Genomic DNA, 13,517 nt, shown 5'->3' with positions numbered 1-13,517 from the left:
TCGCGCCCCTCCCCCCTCTCCACGGCCACGTCACCGCTTAGCTCCATGTCTTGGCATCCACCTGGCTAGTCATGCATGTGTCCTGCACTTGACATGTGTGTGCCCTGCACTTGACATGTGTTTCCTGCTCTTTACATGTATGTGTCCTGCACGTGTGAGATGCAGTGACGTGCTTCCTGGCTGAGGACCAGGATGTGTGGTCCATGGAGTCACTGCCACACCAACAGGAACAGCCTGAAGAATGAACACTCACTGTGGCCCTGCCGGTGTGGCTCAGTGGACAGAGCATCGGCCTGTGGACTGAAGGGTCCTGGGTTCGATTCCAGCAAAGGCATGTGCCGGGTTGTGGGCTCCACCCCCAGTGTGGGGCGTGCAGGAGGCAGCCAATCAATGATGCTCTCTCATCATGGATGCTTCTCTCTCTCCCCCTCTCCCTTCCGCTCTGAAACCAATAAAAATGTTTTACAAAAAGAAAACACTCGCTGTGGCAAACGGAGTTCGCCCCGAGGTCTAAGTCCTCGCTATGGGCCGTGTCCGCGGGACTCAGCGGCAGGCAGGGGTGACGCCCGTCACGTGATCACGTGTTGGGCGGAGCTGTGCATGGACGGCATTTTTTCTGACGGTTTTAAAGACACAGACACACCGGTCGAGCAGCGGCCGGACGGGCCCGTGAGGTCAGAAAGGGCGGGACCTGCTCGGAGGCCCCTGTGCCTCATCGGTCACGCCCAGCCGTGTCCCTGCCGCGTCCCGGGCTGGTGCCGGTGCCGCGGCTCCTGACCGAGGACGGCGCCTCCGGAGCCACCGGCAGAGCGCACAGTGGGCGGGCTCTGCCCGTGGCAGGCTCCCTGCGGGCGGTTTCCGTGGGCACAGCTCCAGCGGGCGTGGGTCCAGGCGAACCCCACGGCCCGGGAAGCGGCGCGGCCTCTGAGGACTGCGACGGGGAAGGCGGAGGGGGAGGGGGAGGGGGAGGCGGCGGAGGGGGAGGGGGAGGCCGCGGAGGGCGGTCACGCTGGCACGGCCCGGCACCGAGACCTGTGTCCGTCCGCCTGGAGCAGACCCGAGCGCGGACAGACGGTCGCCAGGGCGCTCCGAGGAGCGAGTGTGGAAAGCAAACGTGAATGGAGCTGGAATTCTCCGGGGAGGCGGAGCCGAGGGCCCGGAGGGGACGCCCTCCCTCCACGTGGGGCGCGGCTCTCGGCGGCTCTCGGACCGAGGCGAGCACAGCCCAGCATCACCTGTTGACACTCCGACAGGCACGTTCACAGCCGCTTCAGAGGCAGCCAACCTGGTCCTTTCAATAAAAAACAGCCACGTTCCACTGACCCGCATGGAAACCAGCCACCGATTCGTTCACTGGGGACGCGCTTCCTTGCTTCACATTTACTAAGAGAAACAGGTTAGTCAAAGGCCAGCACTTCCAGAGGCCAACGCAGACCTCGGGCCCCAAGACGGGCCCCGTGCGTGAAGACAGACAGTCCCACCTCTGCTCAGGGCTTCGCACTGTCTCCCTAACGCGCCTGCCATCCAGTGAGCTGCCCTCACTGTGAGCGCTTTGCAGAGATCATCTCATGTGATGATCATAACAAGCAATGCTGTGCCCATTTTACAGAGGAACAAGTTGAGTTCCAAAGAAGTTACAACTGTTTGAGGTCTGGAATGTGGTGGAGAGGGGACTCAAACATATACTAGAATAAAGGAAACGGGGGAACCCTATTACCCCAAACTTCAATGGAAATCTATGGGCATAAACCCATGAAGCGTTTTTCCTTTAAAAAGGTGGGGGCAGGGCCCACTTCTCTCCCGGGAAAAGGACTGAGACCAGGGCCGCCAGGAGCACGACACCGCCACCCGGACGGTCGTGTCTGCACGCTCCTCCCGAGACCGAGGCTCTGTGGACAGCGACTCCGGGCTCAGGCAGGAACCGGACAGAGGCGCGGACACGCCTGTTTGTCTCAGAAAACAAGGCAGCGACAGACGACTCGATTACCATATGCAAATTATTCCTAAAGAAATGACAAGAAGTGGGGTTGTCAGAAGAACCCCAAAGGCTACACGGAGGGCCTCCGTCCATCCGGCCGCAGGCGGGACAAGCTGACCACAGACACAGTCCTCACACGCCACACGGAGGGCGGCAGGAAACAGCTCCTGAACAGGGAGGGAACTTCTGTACAGACGAGCTCCAGCTGTGACGGGAACGACAGGAGGCCACGCGACCATCTGCAGCCCCTCGTGACATCAGCAGTGGCTGCTCAGTCTCCAGGATCAAGGCTGCTGGGCCGCCGTGTCCACGGACGGCCAGACGGACAGCGCCCGGGCCCAGAGCCATCTCGACGGACAGCGCCCGGGCCCAGAGCCATCTCGATGGACAGCGCCTGGACCCAGAGCCATCTCGACGGACAGCGCCCGGACCCAGAGCCATCTCGACGGACAGCGCCCGGACCCAGAGCCATCTCGACGGACAGCGCCTGGGCCCAGAGCCATCTCGATGTGAAATGAAGAAGAGCCAGTGGGGGCGGGGGCCCGCACGGCGGGAATGGGCCAGCGTGCGCCTCTGACGTGGTCTGTGCCACGCCATTCCACCCTAGGTCTGCTGGCGCCATCAGACTCACAGTGATCAGACGCTCAGGGTGAGTGCCTATGTGCGTGATGCCATGGGCTGCAACACGCCATCTCCAGATCGAGTTATTCCCGGGACGGCCGGCTCCATCCGCAGGTAAATGGGGAAGAGGAGAGGACACCGTCTCAGGCAGATCGACCACATGCCGCGTGTAGACCTTCTAGATCCGTGGTCGGCTAACTGCAGCTCACGAGCCACATGAGGCTCTTTGGCCCCTTGAGTGTGGCTCTTCCTAAGCCTTAGGAGTGCCCTAATTAAGTTAATAACAATGGACCTACCTATATAGTTTCAGTTTAAAAAATTTGGCTCTCAAAAGAAATTTCAACCGTTGTACTGTTGGTATTTGGCTCTGTTGACTAATGAGTTTGCCGACCACTGTTCTAGATGTTCCCATTAAATGACATTTTAGACCAGTGGTTCTCAACCTTGGCTGCACATTAGAATCACCTGGGAATCTTTTTAAAATCCTGATTTCTGGGCCCCATCCTCCGGAAATTCTGTTTCTTTGTTACTAATGTTGTGGCTCCACCCCATAACAAAGACACAGAAAAAAAACTCCTGCCGGCTGGTGTGGCTCAGCGGGTTGGCCCAGAACTAAGAGGTCCCCTGTTTGAGTGCAGGCTCGATGGCCAGCAGGGGGCGATCAGGAGGCGATGATTCTCTCAGCATTGCTGTCTCTCTCTCCCTCTCCCTTCCTCTCTGAAATCAATAAAAATAGACACCACCAGTCACCTGCTTCGAGGCAAGGCCTCCTCCTGAACAGGAGGAAACTGCTTGTATCTAGTTTGTTACCTAAAACTCGCTGATCTTGTCAAAACAAGTACAAAGTGAGACATTTTGTTAACAAGGGGCAAATCCACGTGAATCAGGAGTGATACGTGGATTTTTTTCCAGTAGAACAATAATTGAGACCAACTGTGCCGGAATCACGGCGCAGGAACAGGGATAAAGTGACACATTCCGCAAATATTAAACCAAAAACTATCTTGTATAAACTGGCCACTCGTAACCTCTGACCCGAGTGCTTTTAGAGGACAGCCCACATCCCCCAGAACGTGCGGACGGCTCCTCTATGTCCCCGTGCCCAGTGCTCCGCGGGCACACGCGGCTGAAACCGGAGACTCCGGTGTCCGTCACGTCTCGCTAACTGCGGACAGTCTCCTGGCGAAATCGTCCCGGGGATAAAAAGACACGCATGCTCTGAGGCAGTGTAAAGGGGACGTGCTCGGCCAACCCCGGCTCTCAATAAAAGTCTTTGTGAAGATGTAGCTAAATGGAATCAACGGGCAGGCGATACCTCATCCATTCTGAGTAAGACCAACCCGGGGATCGAATGACTGGAAACCAAAATAGCGCCGGCGGCGGTCATAAAAGATGCAGGACGCGCCGGGGCCAGAGCCGGAGCCGGGGCCGGAGCCCGCGCCAGGCTCGGCAGGTCCGCACAGCTCTGCGGCCAACGAAAGATTTACGTTCCCCTGAGCCGGTGCAAAGGCCCGCTGTGGCTCCGGCCGCACGGCGTCTCCTCTACGTGGGCACACACGGACCGCACTGTTTCTCTGAGGCCGCAGCCCCAGCTCGGCCAGCGCGGCCGGGGAGGAGGCCGGGAGACGCAGATGGAGTGACAGTCAAGGTCCCTACCTGTGCTTCTTGATGCCGTTGGAGAGCGCGTCGCCCCCGCCGCAGTCCTGGCCCTCCGACATCCTGTGTTTTCCCGGGATCAGACGCTGGCCTTCCTCTTCACGGGAGCGCGAGGTCACCGCCTCCAGCCGGCTCAGGGACCGCTCGGACTCGGAATCTGTGGCAGAGCAGGCTCATGTCAGCAGCTGGAACTGGGCTTCGGTGACAGCCCGAGCGCCTCCCCTGAGGATCCGCCGTGAAACCCAAGCAGCCCTTGTCCTTTGCCACCGCCCGGAACCACCTCCCGGGATCTCAGAGCCCGCGCCCCGCACGCCAGAGCGGCTTATACCGACTCGCAATCACACAGGTTTTATACACCAGGAGAGATTTCCACAGACCGAATTCAGCAGCTCCCTTCCAAATTTCTACTTTTATCTTCCCTCTCAAAGCATCTTAAGCATAACTTATAAAAAAGCATTCCATTTTTAAAATTCACGATAAAGAAAAAGCTAGAGTAGCTGAGCTGTGAGAAGCATAAATGACATTGATCCTACAGACAAAACAGCAGAGGTAATTCAAAATACTTTAAACAATATTTCTGCCCTGACTGGTTTGGCTCAGTGGATAGAGCGTCGGCCTGCGGACTGAAGGGTCCTGGGTTCGATTCTGGTCAAGGGCATGTACCTGGGTTGCAGGCACATCCCCAGTAGGGGGTGTGCAGGAGGCAGCTGATCGATGTTTCTCTCTCATCCAATGTTTCTAACTCTCTATTCCTCTCCCTTCCTCTCTGTAAAAGATCAATAAAATATATTTTAAAAAATATATGTGTATTTAAAAAAATACTTCTTCTGCTATGATATTACTTTTTAAAAAAATGCATTTTTATTGATTTCAGAGAGGAAGGAAGAGGGAGAGAGGGAAACATTAATGATGAGAATCATCCACCAGCTGCCTCCTGCACTCCCCCTACTGGGGATCGAGTCCACAACCCGGGCATGTGCCCTGACTGGGAATCCAGCTGTGACCTCCTGGTTCATAGGTTGACACTCAACCACTGAGCAACACCAGCCGGGCTACTTTTTTTTTTTTTTTTTTAAGAATAGTTTATTGCCGAAACCAGTTTGGCTCGGTGGATAGAGCGTCGGCCTGAGGACTGAGGGGTCCCAGGTTCGATTCTGGTCAAGGGCATGTACCTTGGTTGCGGGCACATCCCCAGTTGGGAGTGTGCAGGAGGCAGCTGATCGATGTTTCTCTCTCATTGATGTTTCTAACTCTCTATCTCTCTCCCTTCCTCTCTGTAAAAAATCAATAAAATATATTTTTTTAAAAAAAGAATAGTTTATTGATTTTTAGGGAGGAAGGGAGAGAGAGAAACATCGATCGGCTGCTTCCTGCACACCGCCCACCAGGACCAAGCAAAAACCCAGGCATGTGCCCCGACTGAGAATCGAACCAGCAACCTTTTGGGACGACGCTCAACCAGCCGAACCACAAGGCCCAGGGCCCATTACGTGGGATGTTACTTAAACCCTCCAGCGCTGAAGCCAGAGTGTCCAGGTAACACCGAATTCCCGGGCAGGGGTTTTGGGATGAAAATGCCACGTCCCCACTGGGCTGTGTTCCGCATGGAGCCATCTGGCTGCCTGGGAATCAGGACTAACTACCCGCACAGGACAGCGTCGTGCCCAGGCACGTGACGGGCAGCGAGGATGCTGACGGCGTCTGGTGTCTGAGCCGGACGCCCCGGACGTGTGTGCGCCCAGGTTTCCTGACTCCTCGTTTAACGTTCCGTATTTCAGCTCGAAGTCACGGTCCCTCATCCTCAGGACACTCTCCACGGCCCCTCGGTATTTATTAAAATGCAAACCCAAGGTCACGTCGACCTTCCCTTGAGCAAGTCACCCACACTCAGCACGCCCGGCTCCCAGACACATCAGGCAAACTTCCTTAAACGCGTTTCCGTTCATGTCCTTAACATGGCTCAGCCAAGATGTCCAGGAAATCATTATTTTTAGTGCTTCCCTCTCCCCCGCACGCACTCAGCCGGCAGAGGAGCCTTGTTTTTATCGCATTAGCCTGATTAGTCACGCTGCTGACAGCGCCGTCGTGGCCAGCAGCCCTGAGCCTGGACTCCGGACCCGGATGGTGGAGTTACTCACAGCAGACCCAGTGCTGGCCACGCTGTGCTGATGTTGCAGCCATAACACGGCCAGATGAGAGAGAGGGCTTTGTCTGTCCCGTGTCTTATACCAAACAGGTACGTAGGAGACATTCGAAGAAGTACTTTTCATGGTCAATGCTGTCAGTCACCATATTTTATTGGGGTTTTAAGACAAGCCGTAAAGCCCACAACAAGGGACAGCCTGCCATGCGATGAAGCAGCAGTTGCTAAGGTTACATCGCCCAAAACGGTCTGATGAAATAGAGAACGTGCTTTTAACATAACCCTAAACAAGAACAACCCGACACCACTTCTCAGCCCACATACAAGCACCGTGACCGCTGCGCTCGGCCTCGGAGAACGCCCGACTGGGTCAGGTAAGCGGATCGTGTACAGCCCCGAGGACGGGGGGCGGGCTGGTCTGGAGCCCAGGAGGTACGGGGGCGAGTGCTGGGGGGGTGGGGGGGCTCACCGCAGGCACTCAGCTCAGTGCAGGCGAGAGAGGGAAGGAGCCGCGTGAGCAGCACCTGAGGAGAGCCGACAGGGGTCTTGGGGGCGGGGGAGGTGGCTTTCACCTCCACGTTGTCACGTTTTGTTTCATGTGAGAAATGAAGAATTTAAAGGGTCCAACAGAAGGATCCCGTCAGAATCGGTCAGCATCATTAGAGGGGCATCACTGCTGTGTAACGGGGGTGTCGCTGATGGGGTGCAGGTCTCCCCGAAATGTGCCACTTCGGCAGGTGGATTGTCTTGAGCTGAAGGCGATGGAGAGAGACCCCTCGGACTCAGGAGAAACTCGCACCCCCCGCTTTAGCTACGCAGCACAACCTGGCTGGGGCCTTGCCCAGAATACGAGCTGGTACAGAGATTGCACTGTGTGGCCTATCTAGGGCGGCAAACACCGGGTGATGAGCACCTGGTGATGGGCACCTAATGATGGGCACCTGTGATGGACACCCAGCAATGGGCACCTGGTGATGGTGATGGACACCTGCTCTTCCTCTGCCCTCCCTCCTGCAGCCCCGGTACCTCACCTCGTCCCCTGGCTCAGGATGCCACAAGACAGGGACTTTGCATTTCAACAGAAACTTCTTAACAAAAAGCAGGTGCAGAGTGAATGCCACAGGAGGTAGGGCAGTCAGAGCCGCTATGGAGCAGACAGACGTTTCTCAAAACAAGACTTCAACTCAGTGACTACACACCAAGGAGGTGCCACTTCCCCCTTGGTGCCACTTCCCCGCAGCCTGGGGCCACACGCATACCCACAGGGACACGCCACCTTCCCCGCAGCCTGGGGCCACACGCATACCCACAGGGACACGCCACCTTCCCCGCAGCCTGGGGCCACACGCGTACCCCCAGGGACACGCCACCTTCCCCGCAGCCTGGGGCCACACGCGTACCCCCAGGGACACGCCACCTTCCCCGCAGCCTGGGGCCACACGCGTACCCACAGGGACACGCCACCTTCCCTCCAGCGTGGGGACACACGCGTACCCACAGGGACATGCCACCTTCCCCCCAGCGTGGGGACACACGCGTACCCACAGGGACACGCCACCTTCCCCCCAGCGTGGGGACACGCGCTTACCCACAGGGACCTGCTGTCTGACGCGGAACAGACCTCGCTCTCCTGGGGCGGCACACAGCTCCCTCTCAGTGGCTTCCTCAGTCCTTCTCTCCTCTCCTCCCTGGCCTGCCACCTCTCCTTGCCCAGCCTTCTGTCCTCTTTAATACCATCAGGCCGACCCCGCCCTACCCCCCAAAGGTCTCTGCCAACCGGCACCGATCACCTCCACGCTGCAAAGTCCAATGTCCTTCCCAAGCCGGCCCATGACTCACTCCCACCTCTGGCCCTCCTTTGCCTGGTGCAGGGCCGGCTGGAGTCACAGAGCAGCGGCCCCTGGTCCCTGCCCACGGCCAGCAGAGGTGGACGGGCAGTGAACACGCGAGGGCAACAATACTTCCAGGTGCACAGAGAAGCCTGGAGGGCAGCAGCCGCCAAGTGGGGCCGACGGTCTCACCGCGCGAAGGACAGGTGCCGGGAGGGGCTGTGGTGACGAATGAGCGACAATGACGAGGAGTGAGCGTGGGGTGGCGGCCGGAGGGAAGGAAGCTGAGTCGGCCGTGACGCTGGCCACGCAGGATGAGTGAAACCAGAGCGGGCTGGTGTGAGGGCATCCCAGCCCTTGCCTGAGGCCATGCACGCCCGCCAGAGGCCAGTCACACAGGCACTGAGCGTCCTGCAGCGTCGGAGCCAAGAGGCACGGCGACCAGCGGCACGGCCCGCAGGGCGGGAGGAGAACCTGGCGGGGTCCTGAGAACAGCCGCTCACGCTCCTGATGCTGTGGGCGGACAGCTGTCCCATAACCCACGGGAACAGGCTGAGGGGCCGCCTCACTCCCATGCCGTCCCAGCTCGGCCACACGGCCTCCCCGCACAGGAGCCGCTTCCCCGGGAGACCGCGCTGTCCGCAGATTCAGTCACACGCTCACCTGGAACCCAGGGGCCCCGCTGCCGTGGCGGCTGCCGAAGGCCAGGCCTGCCCACAGCGTCGTCTCCAAGTCGCCTGGTGCTGGGTCAGCCACGGGTCCGGCGCCTCTGAACGGCCTTTCCAGGCTTTTCCATCTTGTCCTCAACTGTCAGCATCACACGGGCCGACTGCACCCCCCATCCCGCAGGCCTGAGCACTGCAATGCCTTCGTGGGAGCCACACATCCCGGGAGCGTCTGCTGCCTCCTGTTGGGGGCACAGGGCACGCTGACAGGAGTACGAGGCCCCAACTCAGGCTTCAAAAGCAAACAAGGGGCCCCAGCTGGTGCCCAGTGGTTAGAACGTTGGACTGGGACTGAAGGGTCAAGGGTTCGACTCCCGGTCAAGGGCACAGACCTCGGCCGGGGGCTCAACCCCTGGCCTGGGTCTGGGCACATGTGGGAGGCAACCCATCGATGTTTCTCTCTCCTTCCTCCTCCTCCCTTCCTTCCGTTCTCAATAAGAATTAATAAAACAATATCCTCGGGTGAGGATTTTAAAAACACACAGCCAAGGGGGCGGGAGGGAGTGGCCACGTGGCGGGCGCCGTTCCCTGTGGGAGGACGCGCAGCTCTGCAGGCGGTAGTGGTGGCGACGGCTGCACGACCACGTGCCTGCACTTCACCCGCCGCACGGGGTGCGGGAAGATGGTTAAATGGTGAACGTGCGTATCCGAGTCCAATGGAAACACACACACCTGCTGGCTGCATGGCCTCTGACCATCGGGTCCTGTCACCTCTGACCCCAGAGCCAAGGGTGAGACCACACACTCACAGCGGCTGGTCTGCGTGCAGATGCATGTTTTAGACATGCTCGTATTGGTTTCAGAGAGGAAGGGAGAGGGAGAGAGAGAGAAACATCGATGATGAGAGAGAATCACTGATCAGCTGCCTCCTCACACCCGCCACTGGGGATGCAGCCTGCAACCCGGGCGTGTGCCCTGACCAGGAATAGGTCTCCTGACTCATAGGACGATGTGCAACCACTGAGCCACGCCGGCCGGGCCAGATCTTTATTCTGAACACATTTCACACAACAATCCTCCCCCTCATCCAAACAGATGAAGGCCAACAGTTGTGACTGGTTAACGTGACTAAACGAGATCATCAACATGTGAGTTCCGCGTGCACAGCTTTCCGTCTGCCAACCGCGCCTCCAAGACAAACCTGTGAGACCCTGTGGAACCAGGAGGCTCGCCGCCTCCACCCCGTCCTGGTTCTCCTCCCGTGAAAGGCAGGGAGGGCCTGGCGCGAAGGGTGTGAGCACGTCAGCGCGTCTGACAGGTTGTCCTGACAAACATGTGCTTCTGACTCGACCTTTGGGAACCAGCTGGAGAACAAACAGTTCGAGGAGCCTGTGGAAGGCCTGGGTCCTGTCCAGCGGCCGGCCCTGCCCCAAGGCCAACAGGAAGTGGCCGGCACACGCTCCCCATGATGCCTCCACGAGGACGCAGGGTTTCCTGGACACTGGGCGTGGTCACCAAGGTGCCCCCAGCTTCAAACCCCAGTGCCGGACAGTTAGGCAGGGCTGAGGCCTTTCTGCACAGACCCCACGGCAGCATGTTCCTGTGACGAGCACAGAGAGTGAGCACCACCGGCCCCACCTGGAGAAACTGCGGACGACACTCGGGGTGCAGAGGGGGGAGGGGGGGCCTGTAATCCACGGAGGAGATGCAGACGCCTGAGGCAGAGACTGGCTGCATTCCAGCCCCGCCCCCACCCCCGAGTGGCGTCCAAGGTCGAAATCAGCCGAATGATAGTGCTGCTTAGGCAGTTCCTGTCTCTTTTTTTATTACAATTTTTTATTGAGAGAAAATGCAGTTATAAAGTTCATCATTTTATCCTTTTTTTTAAAGTATATTTTTAATTAATTTCAGAGAGGAAGGGAGAAGGAAAGAGAAACATCAATAATGAGAGAGAATCATTGATCAGCTGCCTCCTGCACGCCCCCTGCTGGGGATCAAGCCCACAACCAGCATGTGCCCTGAGCGGGAATTGAACCCTGACCTCCTGGTTCATGGGTCATGCTCAACCACTGAGCCACACCGGCCGGGCATAAAATCATCTCAGAAAAGGATGATGGCCCAGAAGGTCAGCCCCAAGCCTGAAGGATAAATCACGCCCCTCCGTGTGTGCCTGGCAGACGTGCGCAGGAGCAATCTGCGGGGTCACACAGCAAACGCGGCATTAGATGCAGGATCCGTCACCCCCAGCCTCTGCAGAGTGCTGTGCCACCTTCACGTCTCCCAGGCGTTTGTTAGTCACGTTCTGTCATGCTTCACTGGCTGCACATCACACCCCCCAGGTCACCGGGTTGGGCTGGGCAGGAAAGGGAACGCTCACGCTAACACACCGGGCTCTGCCCCAGGGAACATGCAGTGCAGGTGGGAAGGGAAGAAACACACAGGAAGCTACACAAGGAAACGGCCAGAACGAGGCAGCGGCTACGGGGGAGCAAGTGCTGGAAATGCCAGGTGAGGGAGCTACCAAGCACCGGGCAGGTGCGCACAGAGCAGGCCCAGGCGAGAGGGCACAGCCGACTCAGACAGGACACAGCGAGAAGGCAGGGACATGGCGGGGGCGCGGCCAGTGCTGTCCCTCCCACTGCCACGGCCCCTTCTCCACCTGCTGCTGGAACTGTCGGCAAAGGTGCAATGTTCCTCTCGGTGCTCCCAGGTGCTGTCGCTGGTTCACCTTTGCCCACAGGCCACAGCTGTTCCTGTGCAGCCCCACCTGCCACACGGACAGTTCTGCCTGAAAAAGACTCGAGCTGGCGAGGACGCGGAGAAAAGGGGGCCCTGCTGGTGGGAATGCAGGCGGGGCAGCCACTGTGGACAACAGTGTGGAATTTCCTCAAAAAATAAAAACGGAGCTTCCGTTTGACCCAGTGATCCCACTTCTAGGAACATATCCTAAGAAACCAGAAACCCCAATCAGAAAGAACGTATGCACCCCTATGTTCATAGCAGCACAACTGACAAGAGCCAAGGTCTGGAAACAGCCCACGTGCCCATCAGCAGACGAGTGGATAAAAAGCTGTGGTCCATCCACACCATGGGATATTGTGCAGCAGTAAAAAAGAAGACTCTCTTACCCTCGGGGACAGCATGGAGGGACCTGGAGAGTGTGGTGCTGAGCGAAATAAGCCAGGCAGAGAAAGACAAGTGTCCCATGATCCCACTCACATGTGGAATCTAAGGAACAAGTAAGCTGATGAATAAGGCAGCACTGAGGCCTACGTGGGACAGACGGGCGCATCTCGGAGGGAAGGGGGAGAAATCAGCCAGCGACCGTGTATGCACATGTGCGTGCCCCGCGGACACAGGCCAGGGTGGGGAAGGCCTGGCGGGCGGGAACTGGGTGGAGGGGCCGTGGGGGAAAGGAGGGGACGTCTGTAATACGCTCAACAGTAAGGATACGTTTTTAAAAGACACGCGCACGGACTCTTGCGGCTGCTGAGAAACGCTAACCCGGCTTCAACTTCAGGACACACTTGGATGCGCTTTGCTCATCCGCGCTCTTGGGTCACATGCACTGCGCATGCCCGTTCCGACCGGACATCGCGAACAGGAGAACAGACACAGATACACACATGCACGCACATACAGACACACACACACACAGAGGACAAGTGTGAGGCTTCATTAATTCACCTCCCCTTACACAGTGAAACGCCACCACCCCGTGAGAGAAATCTGTTTGCGCTGGGGGACTTAGTCACTGAGCACACTGAAAACACAATCCTATATAATAAAAGGCTAATATGCAAATCAACCGAATGGCAAAACGACCAGTTGCTATGATGTGCACTGACCACCAGGGGGCAGACACTCAACACAGGAGCTTACCCCTGGTGGTCAGTGTGCTCCCACACGGGGAGCACTGCTCAGCCAGAAGCTGGGCCCTCCCACCTCCGTGCTAAGGATGTCTGACTGACGGCTTAGGCCCACTCCCCACAGAGAGCAGCAGTCGGACATCCCCCGAGGGCTCCCAGACTGTGAGAGGGTGCAGGCCGGGCTGAGGGACACCCCCCCCCCCCAGTGCACAAATTTTGTGCACAGGCCTCTAGTTTTTAAATAATCAAGAGGGCCCAGGGGTTGGAGAAATGATTCTACACTGTGAGCTCGCACGGAGGCATGCTCACTCAGGCGCGAGGTCCCCCGATCCCACTCAGGGTCCCCCTCAGGGTCCCCACATGCTGACTGAACTTGGCACGTGTTTCTGGGCGGCGTGAAGCACCTCTGCTCCCGCAACACCAGGGCCTCCCCCGACTCTGGCAGGTGACGTATTTCCTGTTATCGCGTTACTTCTCTGTATCTTTGCCTCTCGGGCAGTGGTTCCCACGTGGGCACACGCCCCACAGGGGGCAGTTTGACTTTTAAGGGGGCGATTCGAGAATGAGTATTAACAGTGAACTTTTTGCATGTCTTATGGCTCTAGGGGCCTCTCATACAGCATATAGATTGTGACATATTTACGCATTTCAGTTCTCTGTTATGTTTTGGAACTTCATTTGCTATTTTTCATATCACTTCATATTATTATTTTAACAATTTCCAGTGATGTCTTTCTCAGCACTTCCACTGTCCTT

The 13,517-nt window shown here is 57.7% G+C and overlaps 1 protein-coding gene across 9 annotated transcripts in view; it reads right to left on the bottom strand.

Annotated features, from left to right (window-relative positions):
• OSBPL1A (oxysterol binding protein like 1A) overlaps positions 1–13,517 on the bottom strand; it is a 107,040-nt gene that overhangs the window by 30,744 nt on the left and 62,779 nt on the right. For 8 of the 9 annotated variants that reach the window (XM_036321053.1, XM_036321055.1, XM_036321054.1 and 5 more), the window contains one exon: positions 4,256–4,412. In XM_036321053.1, coding sequence (XP_036176946.1) covers positions 4,256–4,412 — 157 coding nt within the window. Of the gene's footprint in view, positions 1–4,255; positions 4,413–8,890; positions 9,006–13,517 lie in introns of those variants that run through there. The other variant, XM_036321059.1, reaches the window with a different exon arrangement.

The sequence above is a fragment of the Myotis myotis genome, unplaced genomic scaffold (genome assembly GCF_014108235.1).
Source record: "Myotis myotis isolate mMyoMyo1 unplaced genomic scaffold, mMyoMyo1.p scaffold_m19_p_9, whole genome shotgun sequence".
Classification (NCBI taxonomy): Eukaryota; Metazoa; Chordata; class Mammalia; order Chiroptera; family Vespertilionidae; genus Myotis; species Myotis myotis.
The sequence above is the reverse complement of the archived record's forward strand: the minus strand, read 5'-3'. Positions and strand labels throughout refer to the sequence as shown.